This window comes from Micromys minutus (assembly GCF_963924665.1).
Source record: "Micromys minutus genome assembly, chromosome: 21".
In the NCBI taxonomy this organism is placed as follows: Eukaryota; Metazoa; Chordata; class Mammalia; order Rodentia; family Muridae; genus Micromys; species Micromys minutus.
The window spans coordinates 19,005,648-19,028,629 of NC_137956.1; the positions used below are offsets into that span (position 1 = coordinate 19,005,648).

Sequence of the window (22,982 nt, forward strand, 5' to 3'; positions counted from 1 at the left end):
TAACTGTGAGCATTTATGGCTCTGGGCTCCCTGATTGTGAATACAATTTGTTCACCTGCCTTAACCTTCTTCCGCCAAGACTCTTGAGCTCTCCCCACACACCTGGCTGCTCCCTTGGACTGTTAGCCAAACTAAGCTGTCTCTCCTTCAAACTGTGTTTGTTATCACAGCAACAGGAACAGCAACTAAGAACTGGGTCAGAGGTCACTGATAAACTGTCTCTCTTGGTCCTCTGGCCTTTGGGACTGGTTTGCAAAAGGAATCTTCAAGAGTTTGAAACTTTGGACCAGACAAGTCCTCAAATACATAGCTTAATGGGCTGTTCTGACAGGGTCTTGGAAGACAAGCATGCTTAAAGGTTTGGCCCACAGAGGCTACAGAAAGAGACCAGGCTAGAGGCATTTCTTGTTACATTCTGGCAAATAATCTGGTCAAGTTCTGCATGTTCCCTAAGACCTTGTGCAAATGGTGAATTAAACAGTCTTGAACCAATTTGTCTGGCAGAGAGAATTCCAAGGCAGCATACTCCAGCTGTGTGTCTGCTGCTTAGTTCTTTTATGTAGATCTAGAGAGAGGGAGTGAGCCAAAAGCATGAATCTCAAATGAGATCTCAGGCTTGAGAATTTTAAACAGAGTCGGATTTGTTAAAAGACAATATAGCCTTTTGAAGTTGGACCAAATCTGCTTTTGAGTTATGGGATACCCATGAGCCTATGCAGCTAAGTGGAAGAAGGTTGTAGTTTACAGGTAATGTGTTTGGGTGTCAAACTGACTAAGGGTGGAGATGCAATGATTAATATCCAGTTAGCAGGATCTAGAATCAACTAGAAAAATAAGACACTGTACATTTCTGAGAGGTTAATGGAAGTGGGAAGAGCCAAGTGAACTGTGGGTAACACCACAGTGTTGAGTGTTTGAAATTAAAGCTAACACTGTGTGTTGTAAGACCTTTTCTCACCCCATGCTGCTACCATTAAAATGGCTATTGAAATAAATCCTAACAGATAATTGGAAAGAGAATAATTAAAGAGAGAATGACAACACTGGTCTTGACATATGCATCTCAATTCTCCTGAAGATCCTTTGAATTTTACTTTGGTTCCATTTTACCTATTAAGTGTCAGAAATATACAGCCCCCCACCCAGCATATAACACGTTGGAGTTATAGATGGCTCTATTTCTGGTTCTAAGTAGTTGCAGAGGAAGGTTGAAAGACACTCAGGTGTGCTACTTATCTGGCTACCTTAGGCTTGCCCTGATGATGACACTGTCACCATAAAGTTCACAGGAAAATGCAATTGGGTTACAAAATAAAAACCTCATGTTTTAAGTAAGTCTGTTAACTGTGCGTGTGTGCACGTGTATGTGTGTGTGTGTGTGTGTGTGTGTGTGTGTGTGTGTGTGTGTTGGATGTCCTCATCCTCACTTATGGCTGCAGGCTGAATGTATCCTAAATCTGACTTTGCACACATCTCTCCATCTGGCCTAGAGGTGGAATGGGAAGACATGGAAAGCAGGCCAGTTTATCCCGGCTCCATCTCCACTTTCCACTTGACGGTGTTCTATTCTGGCAGGCCAGCTTTCTCATGGGTAAACCTGGTGAGATTTATCTTGGTTGTGATGTGTAGAGTAAACTGGGTACTTGTTATCAAATGGCATGACCAGGCAAGTAGAAAACATTTGACCCCTGGGCCATGTTAGCTCAAAGCATTTTTTTTTTTTTTTGTTTGTTTGTTTGGACAGAAAGTATCAAGGCCACAATGTATTTTACCTCTGAGGTTTGTTGAGGATTAGGTGGGAATACTTGTTCTTTCTGAATGTGAAAGAGGTGCATTTGCTCTTTTGACAGAACCACTTAAGACCATGCCAGCAGCTCAGAAAAATTCTTCCTGCGTCATTTACTTTACTACAAAAGTAGGCAGTAAAATTGCCCTTCTCCCGTATCGTCTATTGAGTTTTAGCGCGTGTATGGGTTTATATAACCATCGTCATGATTGCCATACACATGACTTCAGCTTCTGAGTCGGATTTTTCCCCCAATGCTTTTCACATTTATACAGTAAAACACTTTTAAAAATAAGAGAAAGGGATTTAGATAAATGTGCTGAAGATGCAAATTAATGAAACTGTCTTTTTTGCACAAGTCTCTGCTGTTTCCAGGCTCTGCAGCTTTTTTCCCTAGGACATTTTGGCTGGTGTTTGTGTGGGCTAGCTTGCCACACAAAGAATCAGCCATAGATTCAGAATTGGGCCGCCGCAGTCATGATGCATGTTGCAGGAACAATCCTCAGCATCGTTAATTTGGTACTTTTATTATACTGGACCTTCTTTTCCCAGCCTTGTTTCTCCTTATCGTTTTCTCTCTAAAATGAAATAGCTTGTAATAACCAACACCTTTTAATTTGGGGAAAATTATTTGACTGAAAAAGAGAGTTTTTTGAGAGAGTAACGGCTGGGCGTTCGGAACTACAACTCTCCCAGACTTAATGACATTGGTCCTATAAGCAATTTCAGTCCTTTCCCTAATCCATCATCCGGCGCCTGTCAGCGCCCCCTGGGAAACAGACTTTGGGACAAACTTCTTTCCCAGGTCAGCCCGCCCACCTCCCGCCGCGAGCGCTCCCTGCGTAAGTGACTTGTGCTGACACAACGCACTGCATCTGGTGGAGGGAGCTTTCCGGGTGACTCACGTCGTTGCAATTTGCTTTTGTTTCTGGGGTGTTTTAGCTGCAGTTTTCTTCCTTCCCTCTGATTTTAATTTTGAACGGTGGGGGGGGGGGGGGGGAGGAACCACCCAAATGAATCAAGAATGAGTGCCCTTTCCAGTAACCCTCCCCCACTTTAAAGTTGACTGTTTTTACAAATTTGATAACTACCCAAGACGTGCGGGGGTGGCACAGGTAGGAACGCATTAACTACCTCCCAATCTGAAGTTGCCAGCCAAACTGAACCACGCGAGAGGAGACTTTCTGAATCGACTTCACAACCCAGGCGTTTGCCACGGCGGATGTAACCTGTGCAGCTCCTTCCTTCTACTGCTGCTTTGCACTGATGTGGCTCATGCTCAAATCCATCTCCTCACTGCCAGCGACGCCAGAAGCAGCGTGAATTCCAAGAGATCCACCAGCGGTTTTGTTTCTGTCCGAGGTAAATACGCTATGCAAAATACGGAACCACCAAAAGGATGCCGGGGAGGGGGGAACAGAAGGGGAATCCCTCACCTTCCCGGGGCGCGTTGCTCACTTATCTCCGCCTGGGGGAGTCGCCCAGCCTAGGTACCCCTCGTCTTCCTCCTTAAAGCCCCCACCTGGGGCAGCAGAGGTGGGCAGCGCGGCGGCGATCTCTCCCGCAGCCTCAGCCATCCCCCGCCCCCCGGCTTGGTTTTTCCCAGCCGTGGAGGCTGGGCCAGGGGCTGGGGTGAGAGGAGAGTCGGCGCCCGCAGCAGGAGCCGGGAAGGCGCGTGGACTCGGGTAGCCCTCGGAGTTGTGTTTGGAGGCGCGGGGCGCGGAGGTGAGCAATGGGACCGAGCGGCCAGGCTTGGAGCCTGGAGGCGGGGGACCAGGGCTCCTTCCTATACTAGAATGTGAGGAAAGGGGGGGGGGGTCCTGGCTGCCAACCCGCCCACGGTCCCACAGCCGCTTTGTTGGCGGGTTCCCTCCGCTTTTCTGTATACGCCTGGACCCTCTCGGGATCGGGGAACTGGAGGGCCACAAACTGGGGAGTCGAGAGTGGGCGACAGCTTAGGGTTCTGCTCTCGTTTCCCCACCAATCCAAGGAGGTACAAAAGGAGAGCTCAAAAGAGTCCGGTAACCCGAAACTTCGCTCTCATCCCAACCTGGGAGGGGAGGAGCGGCGGGGGCGGGGACCCCGGAAGGCAGGTGGTCGGCGGGGGCGGTGGGAGCTGGGATCCGGAAAAGGGAGAAGTTTGCTCGCTGGACACCGCGCGGTCTGCGTGAAGTTCGAGGCGGGAGGAGGGCAATCGGGGCAGGAGCCTGGCGGGAGGTGGCGCGGGTACTGATGGTGTGGGCCTGGAAGAGGCAGGCTTAGCTCTTGGGAGTGGGGACAGCGTCCCTCGTGGGGGTGGGGGGGGACACACACAGAAACCTGGGCCGGGTGTCTAGTGTGGGGGCAACTTGGCTCGTACTCGGGGAGCCGCGGCCGCCACAGCTCCTCACGCTTCTCTCCCGCTTGTCCCAGGTCGCCCATCCGATCCTGCCCCGAGAGAGGCGCCAACAAAGGAGTCGAGGAGGTGCCACCCACCCCAGCGGCGGCGGGAGGAGGAGCGCCAAGGCCCGTGTCCCGACCCGCCGTGCGTACTCACTGGAGGGAAGGGCGGGGTGCCGCTCCGGGAGGGGGACGCCCGGCGGCCGGGGGTTAGCCAAGTTCCAGCTTTGGCGTCCCCTCGTTGGCCCCCACGTGAGGAAAGTTTGCCGTCGACGCTTGCGGCCGGCTCGCGCCCGCCGGGCCCAGGCGGTCGAGTCTTCGGAGCGGGCGCCGTCCCAGCTCCGGGGAACCGCGAGCCGCGATGCCTGGAGCGGGCTCCCGGGGCCCCTCCGCCGGGGACGGACGGCTGCGGTTGGCAAGGCTGGCGCTAGTGCTGCTGGGTTGGGTCTCCGCGTCGGCGCCCAGCTCTTCGGTCCCCTCTTCTTCCACCTCCCCGGCAGCCTTCCTGGCCTCGGGGTCTGCGCAGCCTCCGCCGGCCGAGCGATGCCCCGCGGCGTGCGAGTGCTCCGAGGCGGCGCGCACGGTTAAGTGCGTGAATCGCAACCTGCTGGAGGTGCCGGCGGACCTGCCGCCTTACGTGCGCACCCTGTTCCTCACCGGCAACCAGATGACCGTGCTCCCGGCTGCCGCCTTCGCTCGCCAGCCGCCGCTCGCCGACCTGGCGACGCTCAACCTCAGCGGCAACCACCTGAAGGAGGTGTGTGCGGGTGCCTTCGAGCATCTGCCCGGCCTGCGCCAGCTAGACCTCAGCCACAACCCTCTCACCAACCTCAGCGCCTTCGCCTTTGCCGGCAGCAACACCAGCGTCTCGGCCCCCAGCCCCCTGGTGGAGCTGATCCTGAATCACATCGTGCCCCCTGAGGATCAGCGGCAGAACGGGAGCTTCGAGGGCATGGTGGCCTTCGAAGGCATGGTGGCATCTGCCCTGAGCTCAGGCCTGGCACTCCGAGGACTGACTCACCTGGAGCTGGCCAGCAATCACTTTCTTTACCTGCCTCGGGACTTACTGGCCCAACTGCCGAGTCTCGAGTACCTGGACCTCAGGAACAACTCCCTCGTGAGCCTGACCTATGCATCCTTCCGCAACCTGACACACCTCAAAAGCCTCCACTTGGAGGACAATGCCCTCAAGGTCCTTCACAACTCCACCTTGGCTGAGTGGCAAGGCCTGGCTCATGTCAGGGTGTTCCTGGACAACAATCCCTGGGTTTGCGACTGCTATATGGCAGACATGGTGGCTTGGCTTAAAGAGACAGAGGTGGTACCAGATAAAGCCAGGCTCACCTGCGCATTCCCGGAAAAAATGAGGAATCGTGGCCTCTTGGACCTCAACAGCTCTGACCTGGACTGTGACGCTGTCCTTCCCCAGTCCCTGCAGACTTCCTACGTCTTCCTAGGTATTGTTTTAGCTCTGATAGGCGCTATTTTCCTCCTCGTTTTGTATTTGAACCGCAAAGGCATAAAAAAGTGGATGCATAACATCAGAGATGCCTGCAGGGATCACATGGAAGGGTATCACTACAGATACGAAATCAATGCGGACCCCAGATTAACAAACCTCAGTTCTAACTCGGATGTCTGATGGCCAAGGACTCTGCATGAGGTGTAGACTTCCGGTTTTTTTTTCCTTCCCTTTCCCTAGGCTTGCTCCACCCGTACCCTCCACCCTAGACATCATTGACTTTGCTCCTCGTTCTGTGAAACTCTTGCCGAGTTCTGTTATACTGTAAGGACATGAACAACCGAGCATATAATGTTAGTGTACCCTTTTCCTTTTGGTACTCCTCGATGCCTGCGGAGGGATTTTTGTTTTGTTTTGTTCTGTTTTTTCTCTCAAGTTACAGCACGGATGTGAACTCTTCAGTTCAAGATGTAGCACAGATAACATTCTACAGAAGCTGCCTCTTTTTTTTTTTTTTTGAGAAAAGTACTTTATTCATAAACATGAGTTTCATCCTCGCCTACCTAAATTGTGGAGGAAATACTGCATCCCCCAATGCCTGCAGACCGTAGCAAGCTCTTACCTAGAACTCTGTAGTACACAGGGCCACCTGCATCCAACAGCATGTGTACATTTTACTGTTCTGCATATTTTTAAAAAAGATTGCAACTTGAGATAACCTCTCTGACAAACTAAATTACTTTTTGATTGCAGTTTACAGGAAACTGACCTAAGGTTTTTCTTTTTTGTTTTGTTTTGTTTTGTTTTTTTTATAAACTGCATTGAGATCCAACAGACTGGATTGTTATTAAAAAAAAAAACCAATAAAAGAAACTTAAAAGAAGCATGTTGTGTTCAAGTTTGGTGTTTTGAAAAGAGGATTAAGGGCAATGATATTGAATAGTCGGGTTCAAATAATAATGAAGTTATTAGTTAGCAGAGCTGAGAGTCAGCTTGGAACCCTGTCTTCATATAAACAGACTGGAGATAATTCTGAAATGGTGGATTCTTTTAGGGCTTAAGTGGAATTAAAATTATTTAGGTCCAGAGTATTAGAGGTCCTCAAGTTAACGGTGTTCGTTATGCGTTATTTAAAAGACCATTGGGAGGTTGGTAATGGTGAGGAGTTCTTTATCATAAACGCGCCACAGCTGCCACGTTGTCTAGACTAATTTAGCTGCTAAGACAGAATCATTAGGAAAACTGAATGAAGTTGCTCCATGGAATTTTAGAGCCAAGTGTGAGTCATGTGGTGGCGATAAATGTATGAAAATAAAGTATCTTAAAATATTATGAAATAAAATATCTAAAACACAAATTAAGAACAGTATTTTTTTCAGAGATCATAAATTGGGGTTCAGAGAGACTTGAGAAGCTGTTTTTAAAACTTCAAAGTGGAACATTGTGTTTTTTGGAGTTATGATTGTGTTTAAGCTTCAGGAAATAACCAGAGAGAAATACTTGGATCTTGAAACAAGAATTATAATAAATTATTAGATTCTTATATTCTGTATTTAAGAATTTGAGGGCTTTTTTTAAAAAGGCTCAGCTCTGAGCACCATGTAAGTAAGTGTATATACCTCCATAAGGGATAAATCATATTTAGGTATAAATTAAAGCAATTTTTTATTAATACTCTTGTCATTTTATACTCGTCTCTATTCCCTCAGGCCCTTGTCATCTACTACTTACGATGTGCAGCAAATTTCATTAATCTGTCTCCAGGCCACTGATTCAAGAAAGTTAAGTTCTGATGTTATTCCCTAACTTCAGTTAGGAGGACACTTGCATTAGTAAATGTTAAGACCTGTTTTCATTTTAAGTGATTCATGTCTCCAGTGCTTTTCATTTGAGAGAAAACTTACACTTTGCTATTTTCATAAATAAAGTCGCTCTTACATGAAGCTCTTTGCAGATGACTGGATTCAGGAGTTTCCAGACATATTCATTACTTAGAATTGGTCTGTATAGTTTAGTATGAACAATGGGGCTTTAAGATCTTAAAGTCTATATGGGTCACTTTGGGAAATAGTATTCACTATTATGGGTAGTATTTCTAATCCTATTAATTACCCAAGCAAAGGCTAAACATTGGCTACTTAGTGTTTCATTGGACATGCTGAGTATTTATGTGCACTTCCTAAGTTGCCATTATTTTCAAAGAATAATGAAGGTACAAGTCTGTCAAAATAGTAAAAACATCTAATATATAATGGGGATATGCTATTGAAGAATGGTTGATGGATGTATAGACACATACAGTACTGATGAGCTGTATTTGGAGATTACTTAATCAAACCAGTTGAAATTGGAACATTCTTAACGATTTAGGAACTTCGTAGGTTCATTGATTTTTATTATGTTTGTTTGTTTTTCTGTCAACTCTCAAACCAGTGATAAGTATGAGTGAACAAGGATGGCCTCTTGCCTGTGAGGACATGACTCTGTTAAGGTTGCTGTCGCCCCCACCCCCCACTGTCTTGCTCTTCTGCACGGACCCGCTGAACTGCTCGAGCCTTGTATACTGTCAGAATGCATGATGTCTCGCTCCACACACGTGCTCTAAGTTCATTGGGAGAAAGGCGCTAAGCGCAGTGAACACGTGGGAGTGATAGGCAGCTGGGAACACAAACATCAGTGACTATTTAAAATGAACAGTTATCCCCACCACAAATACTGTTCTTTGCCATTATACCTTGTTCTTAGAAACCTAGGAAGTTCCATTTTAAAAGTACATTTTGGTTGCTTTTACACTTTATCGCAGAGGTTAAATATTCCGTAGGCATCCTTTATCTTTAACAAATTTCATTGGAAGACTGTTTGAGAAACACATTTTAATCTCCTAATTTGAAACGCTATTCAATATCTAATAAATGTGTAGGTAGGAAGGATTTTAGGACAGTGCAGCGATTTGTCCCCACATCTAGTGACACTCACTTTTCAGCGTTAATTCTTGTCTTCGCTTTGGCTGCCGTAAGTTTAATGCATTGGCCATCTATCAGGTTTCTCTTAAGGAGCATTGAAACATTTGATGGGTTGACTTGTTTTAAGGAAGAAAAGATGAAAGAGAAGGCTGGGATGAAACATGATCGACTCACAATTAGTAAGTTCTCACGAAACATCATGATTGGCAATGAATATGACTTAATGCTCATTGCAGTATTTAACTGAAAGTCCCCGACTCCTATTCCATCTTTTAAATGTGGCAGTGGTGACAAGGCACCCAACCCATGCATGGCTTCATTCCAGCAGAACATGTCTCTGTTCTGCTCCCTTGGGCCTGGAGTTCTACAGCTGCTGCTTGCTTAGTTGAAGATCTTAAAAGCATTCCTGCTCAGGTTTGCTGGAGTTCATCGTTCATGTGATGCCTTGCTTTCTACCTTGACTTCTTCAAAGATTTCCGTAACAGATACCTTGGGGGTCTTCAAGGCTGAGAGCTAAGCACAGGCTGTCTTCCTGCCCTGAAATCTCCTCAGCCATTCAGCCTCCAGAGCAGCAGTACGAAGATAGTCTTTCTAAGATCAGGTTGGGGAGAAAAGGGAGGAAATTGTGCTTGTTGTGGGTAACACATGAAACCTTTGAATAATTCCTCTTTAGAAGGTTTCAGCAGCGGTAGTATAAGCAGTCCTGTGCGGTCCTGGGCTTCTGTCTCCTTTTAGATGGGAAAAATGGCTCCCTGAAAAACAAACAAACAGAAAAGTCTCCTTGAAGGCTTTGTACTATTACCTTTTTATTCCTCTTGGAGACTGGATTCAAAACAGGCAGGCTCTTTGAATGTTGTGTTTTGCCTTAGAACATTTTAGCAGCTTGGTCATTGTCATGGGTTTAAAAAAAAAAATCCCTAGATTTGAAACTGTTTAAAATGCGGTTTACATATTTACTGGGGTGTGAATTCTTAGTATGTGGCACTCAGAAGGGCTGCCAGACCTGTCAGGCAAGGGTTCCATTCTACAGATTTGAGAAGGATGATTGTGATGTTAGTGCCGGGATTTGAAGCTACCCCTCTCCCATCCTGACTGACAGATGGCAGTTTTGCTAATTGCCTACCTCAGAAATTCCATGTCTAATTTTTCAAAGGACAATTTCTTTGGTGATTTTGTTCTTTGAGTGAATGTTCCAATTTGCTTCAGATTTGACTTTGAGATGAGTAACTGGTACCATGCTTCCGGTCCCTGAAGACGCATTAATGTTTTTTTAAATATTTTGCTGATGGTTGTTACTACAAAATGTCTCCGTATCTATAAGCGCCATAGGAAATAGTTTTATAATTAAATTATTTATAAGTTATACAAAATAATGGATTTTTTTTTCACAGCACTTTTGTATATACCTCTTCATTCCCATGCTAGGAAATAGTTTGGAAACTCCCTAGTGATACTTGGATTGGAATGACAGAAACTCTGGAATGTGTTGTGTATAATTCTATCTTGGAGAGGAATTACTTTAGCTGATGAGGAATGAAACAAATCAGGCTGAGTTCATGACCACACAGTTAGTCACCTGGTCAAAAAGTAAGTTTTGCATGATCGTGGTCTGCTGACCTGCTTGTGCTAATGTCACGGGCTGGAACCAAACAGGGAAGCTCCGGCAATGCAAAGCATTGTCACTTTAATAAGTCCACGTGCTGCCAGGCTGGGCCAGCCCGTCTGCCGCACAGGTTTGCTGTCTGTGCATGCAGCCCCACAGACAAGAACTCCAGAAGCCTCCCATTGTGGAACGCATGCCACAAGACTGTAAAAGGTTTGTCACTTACGTGTATGACAAAAAGATTTCAATTGGCACTTTTTAAATTTATCCTGTAGGAAATTAGGCTTGCTTTATTATCTAAAATAAAGAAGGGGGCCTAAAGTATGCTTACTTGTAAATTTTTATTAGATATGCTCTCATATTTAGCCAACATTTTATGTTAATAAGGCCTATTTATGATTCAGTTTAGTTTGATTAGTGTACAAAAACATTTGCTACCAGGGAAGCAAGAACTTCAAATATGGCCATCGATAAGACATTTTTGTGGAAAGTACATATTTAATAAATACATTTTAATTTAAGGGTATATACTCAAGGTACAGATTTTGATTGGGAGCTTGTAGGTTTTCCCCACATAGTTGTGGCTTTACTATTTTTTGGTTGGCTTCTCCAAAGACAGCTGTGATATATGATATTTCAAGGTCACCATCTGTACACAGGGCAAATGGACTAGCCGTGACTTTAGGCAGGTCAGTTTATAAGCATGTTCTTTATGCACATTTTCCTCCAGTGTTAGAGTGTGGTGGCAGTGAGCTTCAAAGAAGACTTGGCTTTTCAATCAGTCATGTTCTGTGTTCTTTTATATAGCTCCAGAACATGGCTAGAGAACATTCAAAATACATAGTTACATTTCCTTATACTTTATAATAATTTAATATAATATATACATGTTAAGTATAATGGTTTAATATGCATAAAATACAATTTATAAATACTTAAAACTCTAGGGGTCAGGGATCCACAGCGTTGTATCCTGTCATCAAGGGAGGGAAAGTCCTAGTACTGAGATTCACAGCTTTTTCTTCATGTCACCTGTACTTTACATATGTGATTTACATGTAACCATTGCCGTTATCCCTAAAATGTCTGAGTAGCTGGTTTATACAGAGGATATGCTTTGTGGCAGGAAATCACATTGTGACAACAATCACGAGCATCGTTGTGCCTGCCTGTGTGTCACCTTTTGACATTTCCTCCCTCAATGCAGATGCTCGAAGGACAATCTAAACCTTAACCTAAACCCCGAACATAAGGTTGAAGTCCTAGTACGGAGTTCACTATTTTTGTCCTAAGGGTTTTCATATACATTTTTACAGAGCAATGAATTATTTGTGGCCAGGATTTTGAAGAACAAGGAAACGAACTAGTTTCAGTTTTAGACCTGTGAACGCTTGTTCTCTTCATGAAAGCAATACATTCAGCAGGTAAATTAGCTTAGAGTAAGACAGAGGAAAGGTAGGAGGAATGTGGAAGCGAGGCAGAAAGAAAGCAGGTATAAAGAAGCATGTGCGAAGTTAATTGGCCTTTTCCATGCTAGGACGGAAATTTCAAGGCAAGCCATGACCTTGCCTGCTCTCTGGTTTTATTTGAGATGACACGTGTGTATCTGATCACTTAAATTCCATGCAGGTGTTTGAACTGTGTATTGATTTTCGAATTCATTTGCTTTAAAATCTCAGTGAGGTTCCAAGAATCATTTATCCAGGCCATTCAATAAATATTTATTAAATGCTTTGTTCGTATTAGGCACCAATGTTAAGACAGAGCTTTAACAATAAGTTTCTGACAGAGATGGTTCTCACCTACTAGTGTGACTCAGTAATGATAATAATGGACATTTTGCTGAGTGTTTCCTCTAAAGAAGTCTTTCAACAAAGCCTCCCGAAGAGCAGACTGAGGCCAGGAGAGGAAGGCAAGTTACTGTCTTATGTCTAGGTAGTAAAAGTTGGGTGTGGGATTAAAACAGCAAGTGCTTGGGGATGGGACGGGGTCTGTCTCTAGGACTCACTCGCAAAACCTGAGCTTTTGGAACAGCATAATATGAACAGTTTAGTTATAGAGCTGATATTACCAGAGACTCACACTGATATGAGTTCCAAGTAGGGAGAAGCTTTGGAAGAACCTGAAAAAGGTTCCTGGGAAAGTCACCTCTCAAGGTTATTTGGAAGAAGAGATTTGGCAACTACAGATGATGGGTGGGGAAAAACTAAAACTCAGCGCAGGGATCAGCGGCAGCAAAGAAAACAAGCAGAGGTGTTCCAAAGTCTTAATGCTTGCCTGCCTCATCCTGAGGCTTGCAAAGTCCCAGTGCACGGCCATCACAGACCAGGCTGATGGAACTGTTAGGACTTATCCGCTGGCGCCTGATTGATGGCCGTAACTCCGCATGCCTTGCTCAACTGATTTAGAACTTCTTTTTAAAAAATTGCAGTCTAAGAGGCTTGAAGCACCAGGCCAGTAGTAAGAGAACCGTGGGCTGCCTTCTTTAGGAACCAAGGTGTGAATGTTGAGAGACACACAGATCTTGACCACCGTCTGAAATGTTAGTCACTTGGAAGGGGCAACAAGGGACGCCTGAGGACTCAGCATTAGTAAGTACATATGCGTGTGACCTGTAAATCTTTAGGAAATTTCTAATTTTCACCCCAAAAAGGGTGAGGTAGGATTAAGAATAGTTGCTGGTGGTGATTAATTGGCTAGATCAATTGGAACTACCCCAAGAGTCTATAGTATGAACATTGAACTAGCTGTTTCCCAAGGCCAAGCTAGACTACATGGAGTGTAGCGGTTTTGATGGCAGCTCCTCATCATGGGCGTCTAGACTGTGATTGGATGGCATCGGCTCCCTGTGGAGCATCATCACATGACAGGGTGACTTGGGCATCAAGTTTCCAGACTGTCTTTTCTAAATACTCATCTCACAGGACTCTAAGCCCCCCGTGAGAGAGGCTGACATCCTACAACAATACTTCATCTAGCAAAGGACAGTCAGATATGCCAGAATAGTGTTTCTGTGATAACAACAAGGAGGTCTCCATGCTTGCTGAGTTTGAAGAGTGTTGTGTCATGGTCCACACCGAAGCTGGGTGCAGAGACTCACCGGCTAGACCGGTGCAGGACTTTATCTCCAGAATGGCCCTGTATGCAGCAAGCAGTTGACATTTCAACACTGTGTAGCATGGGTCAGAGGAGGACACTTACATTACACCAGCAGCCAACAGGCAGTTTGTGCCTACCACACGGGGAGGTTGCTGAAGTTTCTGCCGTGAAGGAACCTAGGGGGTGGGCATTAAAGGGAGTGCTAGGTAAGGTGGTACAGTTTAGACACGGTGCATTTTGTCTGGGAGGGTCCTCCTTAACTGGTGGAATTTCCAAGGGACAAAGTAAATGAGTTTAAGTAAAACAAGTTAATATCATGTGATCCTTTGAACCGAAAGATGTTGGAATTGTTTTGACATCATGGGTGTGCTGTGAGATCTGTTCCTGTTTTGCAGCAGCATTGGGGAAGTAGAACTGTAAAAATAATTACTAGAGATTTAATTGAGGTAGTAGGCCCAATGGTGTGCTTGCTGCTGCTGCTGCTGCTGCTGGTGCTGGTGCTGCTGCTGGTGCTGGTGCTGGTGCTGGTAATGTGTGTGTACCTGTTTGAATGTCTGTTTCTTGAATGCGCATGTCAAATGAATCTGTCATCTCTGCGATACACCTGGCTATTTGAATAATCATTGGGTCTAAGAGTCTTCACTGAGGGTCTTCTATGAGATGCTATGTATTTCTGTCAGATCTCAGCATTGGCCAGATTGGGCGATTAAAGGCTAAATAGTAGAAATAATTGTTCCTACAGTTTAAATGCTGGCTTTAAATTCCGGTAGCTCCTGTCATTATACTGGGATGTGATGCTTCACTTGTGGAGTAATGTCCATGAGCTCTCCTTCCTTTCTCCGCTGATTGTAAGTGCCGAGTTTGCTGATGACTTGCTGGCTCAAAGCCTCCTTGCCCGTTACAGGATATTTTAGATCAGTGAGACACTGTGACCACAGAAAACTTAGTTAAGGCCTCACTTCAGGCACTAAGGTAGAGTATAATCAGCAAGGCCAGTGAGCATCAAGGAAGAGAAAGGAGACTCCTGTGGACTGGCAGTCACCATGTAGGGACGAGTACTTGGTCATTACCTTTTTCTCCATTGTTTGAGGCTCAGTTTTCTCACTCAACCCTACAGTCTAAGGATTGGAGCCACGGCTCACTTTGTAAAGTCACGTGCAAGCATAAAAACCTGAGGCCAACTCCCAGCATTTACAGAAGAAGGGGGACATAGAGGCTCACGTCTGTAATCCTAGCACTGGAAACGTGAGATTAGGCAGACATATATGCATATTAGGCAAACATATACACATACATATACATGCATATGTGCACATGCACAAACAAGCATAGGTGCACTTGCACGAACAGGTTTATACAACACAGAGAATACGATTTAGAAGTCTAAAATGAAAACAGAAGCCTCTCTGGTAAGTGTGGCAGCGCTGTTTGCCGCAGGGATCCAGACGGCTGCAGTGGGTTCCTTCGTGAACTTGAATGGTTGCTCTTTTTGCTTCGAGACTCTGAGCTGTATGGGGGACTGTTGATGTAAGAGCAAGGTAGGTAATTACAGCATTCCCCTGCTCCTCCTGGGTACTTGGCCTTCGAGATCAGCCATGGGAGGTAGGGGTGTGCAGACCTACCAAGTTTAGTAAGCCTTGCCATCTTTCACTAGGCAGATGCCTCTCTGACAATACTGGGGCATGTTACCTGTCCTTCTGCTGTATCTGCCTGGGCAATAATCCTCTATCCTCACCAAATCTCCATTCTTATGTCAACTCCACCACCCCCACCCCGTGTGAAATGAAATCAGGATAACCTGCAAATAACCTTCACTGACCCTTTGACTGACATCATGGGTCCTATCATCAAGCAGATACCTGTTTGGTTCAAAGAAACAAGTGTTTTTTTGATTAGCCTGACCTTTGGACGAAAACACAGCCTGCGTTTTCGATTGAGTTGCCTTTTCTTCTGAACTGATTGGATTGCTTTGCTTGTGTGGGTAGCCAGTAGTGTCAGTCTGAGAGGATGTTTGGCAAAAATGTGGCACAGTACTAATAGAATGAACAACTCTTGAGTCAGCTGCCTCTTGGTTGGAGGTAAGTTGCTTAGACTTTGGGGAAAACTGACTCAATTCTATGACTCTGTGGTAGGGAAAAAATAGCATCTCACTAAACACAGTCTGCAAGGATGATGCTCAGGCTAGTTGACAACTTCTTTGTTTTGCTGGAGAAGCTAAGTATGCAGCTAGCCTGGTGCCAACAGAAAGCTGCTGGTCCTTAATGGGATAGAACTGCATTTGGCCAGTCTTTGGAGTGGGGCTGAGTTCCAAGCTGTGCTGTGGTTGACTGGAGCATTATTGGTTGCCATGGTACTTTGGGGGTGAACCTGGTAGTACCATAGCTTCGGGAAGCAGGATGTTTTTGTTGACTGTGGCAGGAATCCCGTGGTGGAGGTAAATCAATTTCTTGTAAAGAGAGAAGAGTTTAAGTTCGGAGGCAGGACAGCAACTCTGCATCAGCAACATCCCAGGAGCTGAGGCTGTTTCCAGTTGAGTCTCCTTGTCTCAGTGGTGCCCAGATGCGTTTGATCTAAGCTGGCTCGAGTCTGGAGTCAGTCTGGAAAGAGCCCTTGAAAAACCTGCTTCTTCCTCTAGTAGAAGGTTTGGTTGTCTTGCACGGGCACTTTCTTGGGTGTGTGCATGTGCATGTGTGCGTGCGTGTGTTTGTATGTATGGGGGATGAAACTCAGCTTCCCTATAGTTTTTCATTCTGTCTTTTTTTCTTACCAGTATACTTTTCATATTAGAAAAACAGATTTTTTTGATGAGCTAAGTCCAGACAAGTATGAACTTCTTGCCATCCTCTTGCCTCAACCTCCCAAGCACCTGTGAAGTATGTATTAATAGCCAGCATAATAAAGATTTAAATTCATGTCAGGTAAGGTATCTTTTTCTTCCACAGGCAAAGTGAATCATCTAACCATTATTTAAATAATGGGGTTTTCAGTCCAGGAAACACTGGTTCAAGACTTTCCAAGAGTCAGTGAGCACGCTGGGGAGGAAAAGATGGAGGAGAGAGAAGGAATTTATCTCCACAGAGGAAGTTAGGTAAATAGGAACCTATTCCTACTATAGGAGTAGAAATACTATAGAAGTAGGAGCTATAGTAGGTATGGAAAAGGCACCCAGCACTGTCTGATCCTAAAGAAAAGATTAGATTACCTGGGTGAATCAGAGAAGACCTGGAGTCAGTCATTAGACCTGAGCATCCACGCATTGGAGCACTAGAAGAAATTACTAACTGCCTTCAGAACAGCCATGACAGGCCACTCCAGGCCTCCTTCTGGCTGGTATAGAAGCTCTCTGTTTTAAAGGCCAGCAATACTGAATGCTTACATTTGGTGTCTTCTGTGAAACCAGGAATGGGCATGAGTCGTTCCTTCCAATTGGTAGCTTAGCAGGGATGGCACACTGGGAAAGATTTCCTTCCCCAGTGGAAGATGTTTGTGGGAGACACTTCGGGAGACACTTCAGTCCCTTCAGTCCCTTTGCTTTTGGGTGTGGATTTGTCAGGATGTGGTGCTGGTGCCGTGGCATCTGTTTTGTGTCTCCAGATGAGGCAAACATAAAGACCATAGCCTACAAGGTAAGGATAGAAAGCAGAATGATGAACTCGCACAGCTCCTACCTCAGAGCTTCCTGTCAAGGAACATAATAAATATTGTTTGGGAGCCATACTGTGATAGAAGGCTGCCAGATCTCCCCCCAACTAAATGTCATCTAGTTTAATTAATACTGAAGTAATGAAGTCTCTGGCAAAAGTAATGTTGGGAGGAAAGGTTAGAATTCCAAGTTAAAGTCCATTATTTCAGGGAAGTCAAGGTGAGAACTCAAGCAGATAGAAGAGAAGTGGGGGAGGGGAAGGGGAGAAAGGGGGAGAGGGAGAGAGAGAGAGAGAGAGAGAGAGAGAGAGAGAGAGAGAGAGAGAGAGAGAGAGAGAGACACAGAGAAGGTGCCCTTTGATTGACCAGAAGTGGGCATCAGGTCTCTTGAGAATAGTATTGCAGGCAATTGTGAGTCAACCAACCCAGGTTAACCTGGTGCTGTGGACTGGACCCCATACTTCTACAAAAGCAGCAACTGTACCTGTTTGAAGAGCGTTTACTTTACTTTCTTCCATGCCTATCTTAGCTCCTTTGAGTTTTCTCCACTCAGTCAACAAGAACATATAATTGGCAATCATAAAGACAGCATATTCTAGGTTGTATGCCATCACTGGTTAAGTATTGAGTGATTTTAATTGCTTGAGGTAGTTTTCTTTTGATTAACTCCCCCGGTTAAGCATCTCCAGAATCAGAGGATTCAATTATGCTGAAGTATGCAGACAAGAAAACCAAATGCCAGCGTTGTTCCTCCTGGTTTTCATATGCAATTCGTTTGCATTTTGGCCAACGGTAATAAAATTATCTTGTTCTTAAAGGTTTGTGTTACAAACTAATGAGTTATATATTGTGAAGCAACTGAGAAATTCAACAGAATGAACAGAAGAACTAAATCAGCTAAGTTCCTGTGTGCCCAGACCACCACTGTCCTTAACTTGTTCAATGTCCCCCACCCCTTCGCCGAGCTAATTAACGCTAAAGGATTGAAGATGATGTATTATTATTTAAGTTTCAGTAGAAACGTCATTAACATCCACACTTCAGCCTTTGGGATGAATCATTTTGGATCTGTTCATCACTTGGGTGGTAAGATCTCCAGATTCACACCCTGGCTTCCTTAGGTGTTCTAATTCACTTCCCATGGTGAAGGTATGTGGTCCTAGTGTGTCCTGAGAGATGCCCTTCCTCTGCAAGAGCAGAGGGAACTCGGGCTTTGGATGTTCAGGAAGATGGTCACAGTCCAGCAGAGACTACTCTTGTTCTGAGCACAGCATTTGAACATCAGTCTTTTTGAGGGCTCGGAGCACAATCCTGTTATCAACAGTTCTCTAAAAGACGGCACATGACTTGCTAACGGCTTGAGAGATGAGGGTACAAAACCTGCTCCAGTCCATTTGAAAACTGGCAGGACCTGGGGCTACTCTTCATTTATCACCAGGACTTCTTTTGCTTGCAACTTACAATTTGTCTGTTACTCATTAATGGAGGCTGTTATCAAACCCTTCATGCTGGTGTGCGGCTGCCTCGAAAACGTTTAGTTTGGTCACACTGGGAAATTGTTATTCTTTTTTTTTATTAGATACTCTCTGTATTTACATTTCAAATGTTATCCCCTTCCCCCACTCCATTTCCATTTTCCACCCCACCCCCTCTACTTGTCTCCAGGAAGGTGCTCCCTCTCCCAATCACCCTCTCCACCTCAATGCCTTGACATTCCCCTACATTGGGAAATGCGCCCTCACTGGACCAAAGGCCTCTTCTCACATTGATGCCAGACACTGCTATCCTCTGCTACATATGCAACTGGAGCCATGGGTCTCTCCATGTGTGCTCAAGGTTGGTGTTTTAGTCCCTGGGAGTTGTAGAGGGTTTGGTTGGTTGATGATGTTGTTCTTCCCATTGCAACCCCTTTCATCGGAAAATTGTTATTCTTAATATGCTGATTGAATGATGAAAAGACCATAGACATGTCCTGTGGCTGTGCATGTGTGTGTGTGTGTGCGCGCGCGCGAACGCATGCATGTGGAGGCCCAGAGTTGATGCTGAAAGTTTTTCTTCATCACTGTCCACTCTTTTCAGTCTGAAGCTTGCTGAATCCAACTAGTCTAGCTCATCAGTTTTCTCTGCGGATCCCGGTCTCTGTCTCCCTAGTGCTGTAGATGGCTGTCACACATGCCTGGCTTTCATAGCTTTTACAACTTAGATAACCTGGGTTCTGAACATCGGAGCACTGCTGTCTCTCCAATCCTCCACTTTGTTTTTAGGCGGGGTCTATCTCTGAACCTCAGCTGCTAGATTAGCTGGAAAGTGAGCACCATAGATGCTTCTATCTCTGCCTCCCAAGAGGACGTATTACATGTTCAGACCACCATGTTGCCTGGCTTTCTTTGGAGGGAGGATACTAGGTCTTAAGTTTAGGTCCCCATGTTTGGACATGGCAGGTCAACTGAGATGGATTTCCAGTCCCAAGTTTTACTATTAAAAAAAGTTGGCTTATCTTTAACAATTATCAACAGTGTGCATAGCCATGTTTCAACATGGTGCTCCCAAAGGAGCAGTTTGCCCATGAGGTCCCTGGAGTCCTTGTTAAAACGGTGTCTCTGACTGAAAAGGTCTGGGCTGGATCCTGAGATTCCGAAAGTTTCTAATAAAGTCAGTGCCAAAGCCTTGGCCCAGGGAGAGGCTGTGGTTTCAGTGACAAAATTTTAGAGGAAGAAGAAGGAAAAAAAATTGCTGTCACCAAACAAATAAGCAAACAGGAAGGTGCAGCCCTTGCTGGGTGAACTTGAGGGCTGGAATTCAGATCCTTAGAACTTGTGTCAATAACCATGAGGAGTGCGGGCCTGCCTGTCTTCCCAGCAGAGACAAACTGGTTAGCTCCCAATCAGCAGGCTCAAGGTTCAGTGAGAGACTCTTCCTCAGTTTACAAGGTGGAGGGTGAACAAGGAAGATATCTAATGTCCACCTTCAGCATCCACACTCAGGCGAACACACAGGTGCATGAGAACCTGCTCACACATGTGCACCCAACCCCCAACCCCCTACCCGGTTTTATTGTCCTGCAAAGGTCAGTTATATCAACTCAAATCCGTGCAAATTGATAGGGAAACGCTTAACTATTTGCAACTACAAAAAAAAAAAAAAAAAATACGTGAAACATTCAGTCACATTTTCCAAAGTGCTTTTTATTTGGGCGCTTAATAAATCTCCAGCCCTGTCTTTTCTGACACAAGTTCAAACTGGAGTCTAGACTTCAGACATCAAGTGTATAACACAAGCTCAAATTGAGGATTTATGTTTGGAAGAGAACCCAAGTGGATTGTTTCCAAGTCTTTGAAGATATTTAAATGTAGTCATTTTCATTAATTGCTCCTAACAAGTAATTAATACTGCTTCAGGGTTTCACAGGAACTTACGTCTCTCCCATGCTGCACCGGGCTAGAGGACCATGGTGCAGCTCCCAGGTCCCTTTATTGCTTGTCTTTCCCAGAAGCTTTGAAGTAAGAGCAGGGGAGATTTGGCAGAAGTGACTCCATGCTTAGAACTCACGAGTGGAGTGTGTGGAGTGTGTGTGTGGGGGAGGGGGTGGAGGGAGTGGAGTGAGTGCGGGCGGGCAGGGCAGCAGAGGCTTGTTGTTGCTGTTTTCCTGTTGTCTTGTCTTTGGGGAGCATTGGACCTTGGGCCTGTGACAGAGAACTTCCCAAGAGTTCTGCAAAGTGGAATCCCCTCCCCCACCTTGAGAAAAATTGTCTAACATAAGTAAAGGTTAAGGGAGGTAAATATTTATCTCAGTGGTTACAAACAGTGCATTTTAACAAGTTAGCAGCAGACTCCACTGCCAATTGTGTGGCTCCAGCCCGATGTCCTGTCTGCAGGCATGCATGCAGACCTGGCCGTGGAGGCAGTACCCACATAACCCCTCACCCACCAAGCAGGCCTCCCTGCCCCAAGGCAGCTCCCAATAGACTTGCAGGTATCAGCAAGAGCTCCCTCCAGCAGGCAGATCCGGAAGGGAGAACCAGATTCCAAACAATCTATAGAGAAACTGTTCCTTTCTGTCCCTACTGAGGGTGTCAGTAAAGCTGGCACTACAGGTGCTTCAGACAACATGCCTTGGTCTAAAGTCTCTAAGATCAGAACTGAGGGTACACATTTTTTAACTGGAAAGGATTCCTTTATTGTAAGCAACAGGGGTGCTAAGTCCCAGCCACTCCATTACTGACTTAAAGAGATTTTTTTTTTAACTCAGATTTTTTTTTTTTTTTTTTTTTTTTTTGGCTAGGAAAAAGAGATCCCTAACTGGATGCTGAAAACAATTAAAAACAATCTTGGAAAGTGGAGCTCAGCTCACTGTGTAACGCACTGCAGTCCTGATTCACAGAAGCTGCATTTCCACTAACGATAAGATTCCCAGTTGGCTGTTCATTCTATATGAACCCAGCAGCTTGCGTGGCTGAGTACTCAGCCTTTTTCATTTCTTCTTCTGCTGTTCATCGGGCTTTCTCCAAACCATTTCTTTTAGCCTATTTTAGCAGCGTTCCCCTTTCCCGAGGCTCTGCCATCCTGAGGCTGAGGCTGTGTTGTTCAGCCCTCAGAAGTCTTAAGCAAGCTTTTAGTGACACTTCCTGAGTATGAAGGAATGCACCCCAACTAGAGGACCTCACTGATGCTCATTTTTAAAGATGTTTGTCCCGATTCTGCTCCATAATAAATATCCTCAAAATGCCCAGGGCCAGTGGACCCATGCCAAGTACCCGATGACGCCTGTGCTTCTAGCTGAGCTGAAGAGGTCACTGCTACAGTGACATCTTTCATTTGTTATAAACTGTTTATAAAGTTGCCTCCAGATGAAAGTGTAGAACTCAAAACACAATTAGCAGCTCGGGGGGATGGTGGAGGGATGGCTCAGATGGTAAGAGCGCTGGCTGTTTACAGCTTGAGGACCGGAGTTCAATACCCAGCACTTCTGTCAAAAACGGGACCGCTGCATGTGCCTGGAACCCCGCACTGGGAAGTGAGACAGGGTGTTCTGGAAGCCTGCTCAGCTAGCCTGGAAGAAATGGTGTTTCTCATCCAGCGAGAGACTGACTTAAGTCAGGAAAGTGGAAAGCTATTAAGATATCTGATAGCTTCCTCAGCACGCAGACTCAAGTGCATGCGTCACACGCACACCCACATGCACACTCCTCATCAACTATGAGCCCCATTCTGAGAAGGAGGAAGCAAATCATATATTCCAAAGGTTTAGGGACATTTGAAGGTGGTGGGATTGAGCAACAGAGCCTCTGTATAGCAGCATTGGTCATGCCACAGGGTCTAGCTTTAAACCTACACTTGGGGTCTGACAGCCATTGCAGATAATACCAGGGTCTTCTACGTCATCATGAGTTCTGTGCACGTGTGTGTATGTGTGAAAGTGCACCTTTGCCAGTGAGTGTGTGAGAGTGTATACGCTCATGTGCCAGTGACGTGGGTATGTGCCTGTATGCATGCAAGCCTGGCTCTGTCTGCTTTCTCCTCTGGCTTTCCTGCTCCTGAGCTGCAAGCAGCCCTGAAGTGGTGAGAGCTCTGGGCTCCCTCCTGACTGACCAGACTGTCAGCATCGCTCTTAATCTCGGCCAGTTCTTCTTGGTGTGACTTAGAAAGAACTAATGGATTATAGGATTGGTTTAACATTAACCGGGTCACGTAAAGTGACATATTTCTCTTTCCCTATTCTGGTTATCAATTATAGAAAAGAATGACAAAAAGGAGTAAGAGAAATCAGAGTATCAGAAAACAACTTCTGCACCATTAAAGGATTTTTTTTTTCTGGTTAGAAAATGCCTGGTGCAAATGTCAGCATATTGTTTTTGCAAAGGGATAATATTTGTATAAATAAGGCAGGGAGCCTAAGTTAATCTGAATTGCTCAACAACCCTGATGTATTGTGTCTATCAAATTAAAATTAAGGAGGAAGGAATGGGCAAGTTGGAAAATAGTTGTCTGAAGCTCAGTTTAAACAAAACTAGCTTTGTAGGGAATTTTCTTTTTTAATAGTTCAAGGTT

At 45.3% G+C, this 22,982-nt stretch overlaps 1 protein-coding gene across 1 annotated transcript; it reads left to right on the forward strand.

Moving 5' to 3' along the window:
• Positions 1-4,526: 4,526 nt before the first annotated feature.
• On the forward strand, positions 4,527-5,807 carry TPBG (trophoblast glycoprotein; the record flags this gene model as incomplete). Its single annotated transcript, XM_080934565.1, has 1 exon — positions 4,527-5,807. The coding sequence occupies one exon, from the start codon at positions 4,527-4,529 to the stop codon at positions 5,805-5,807; it is 1,281 nt and encodes a 426-aa protein (XP_080790691.1).
• Between the last annotated feature and the right edge of the window lie 17,175 nt (positions 5,808-22,982).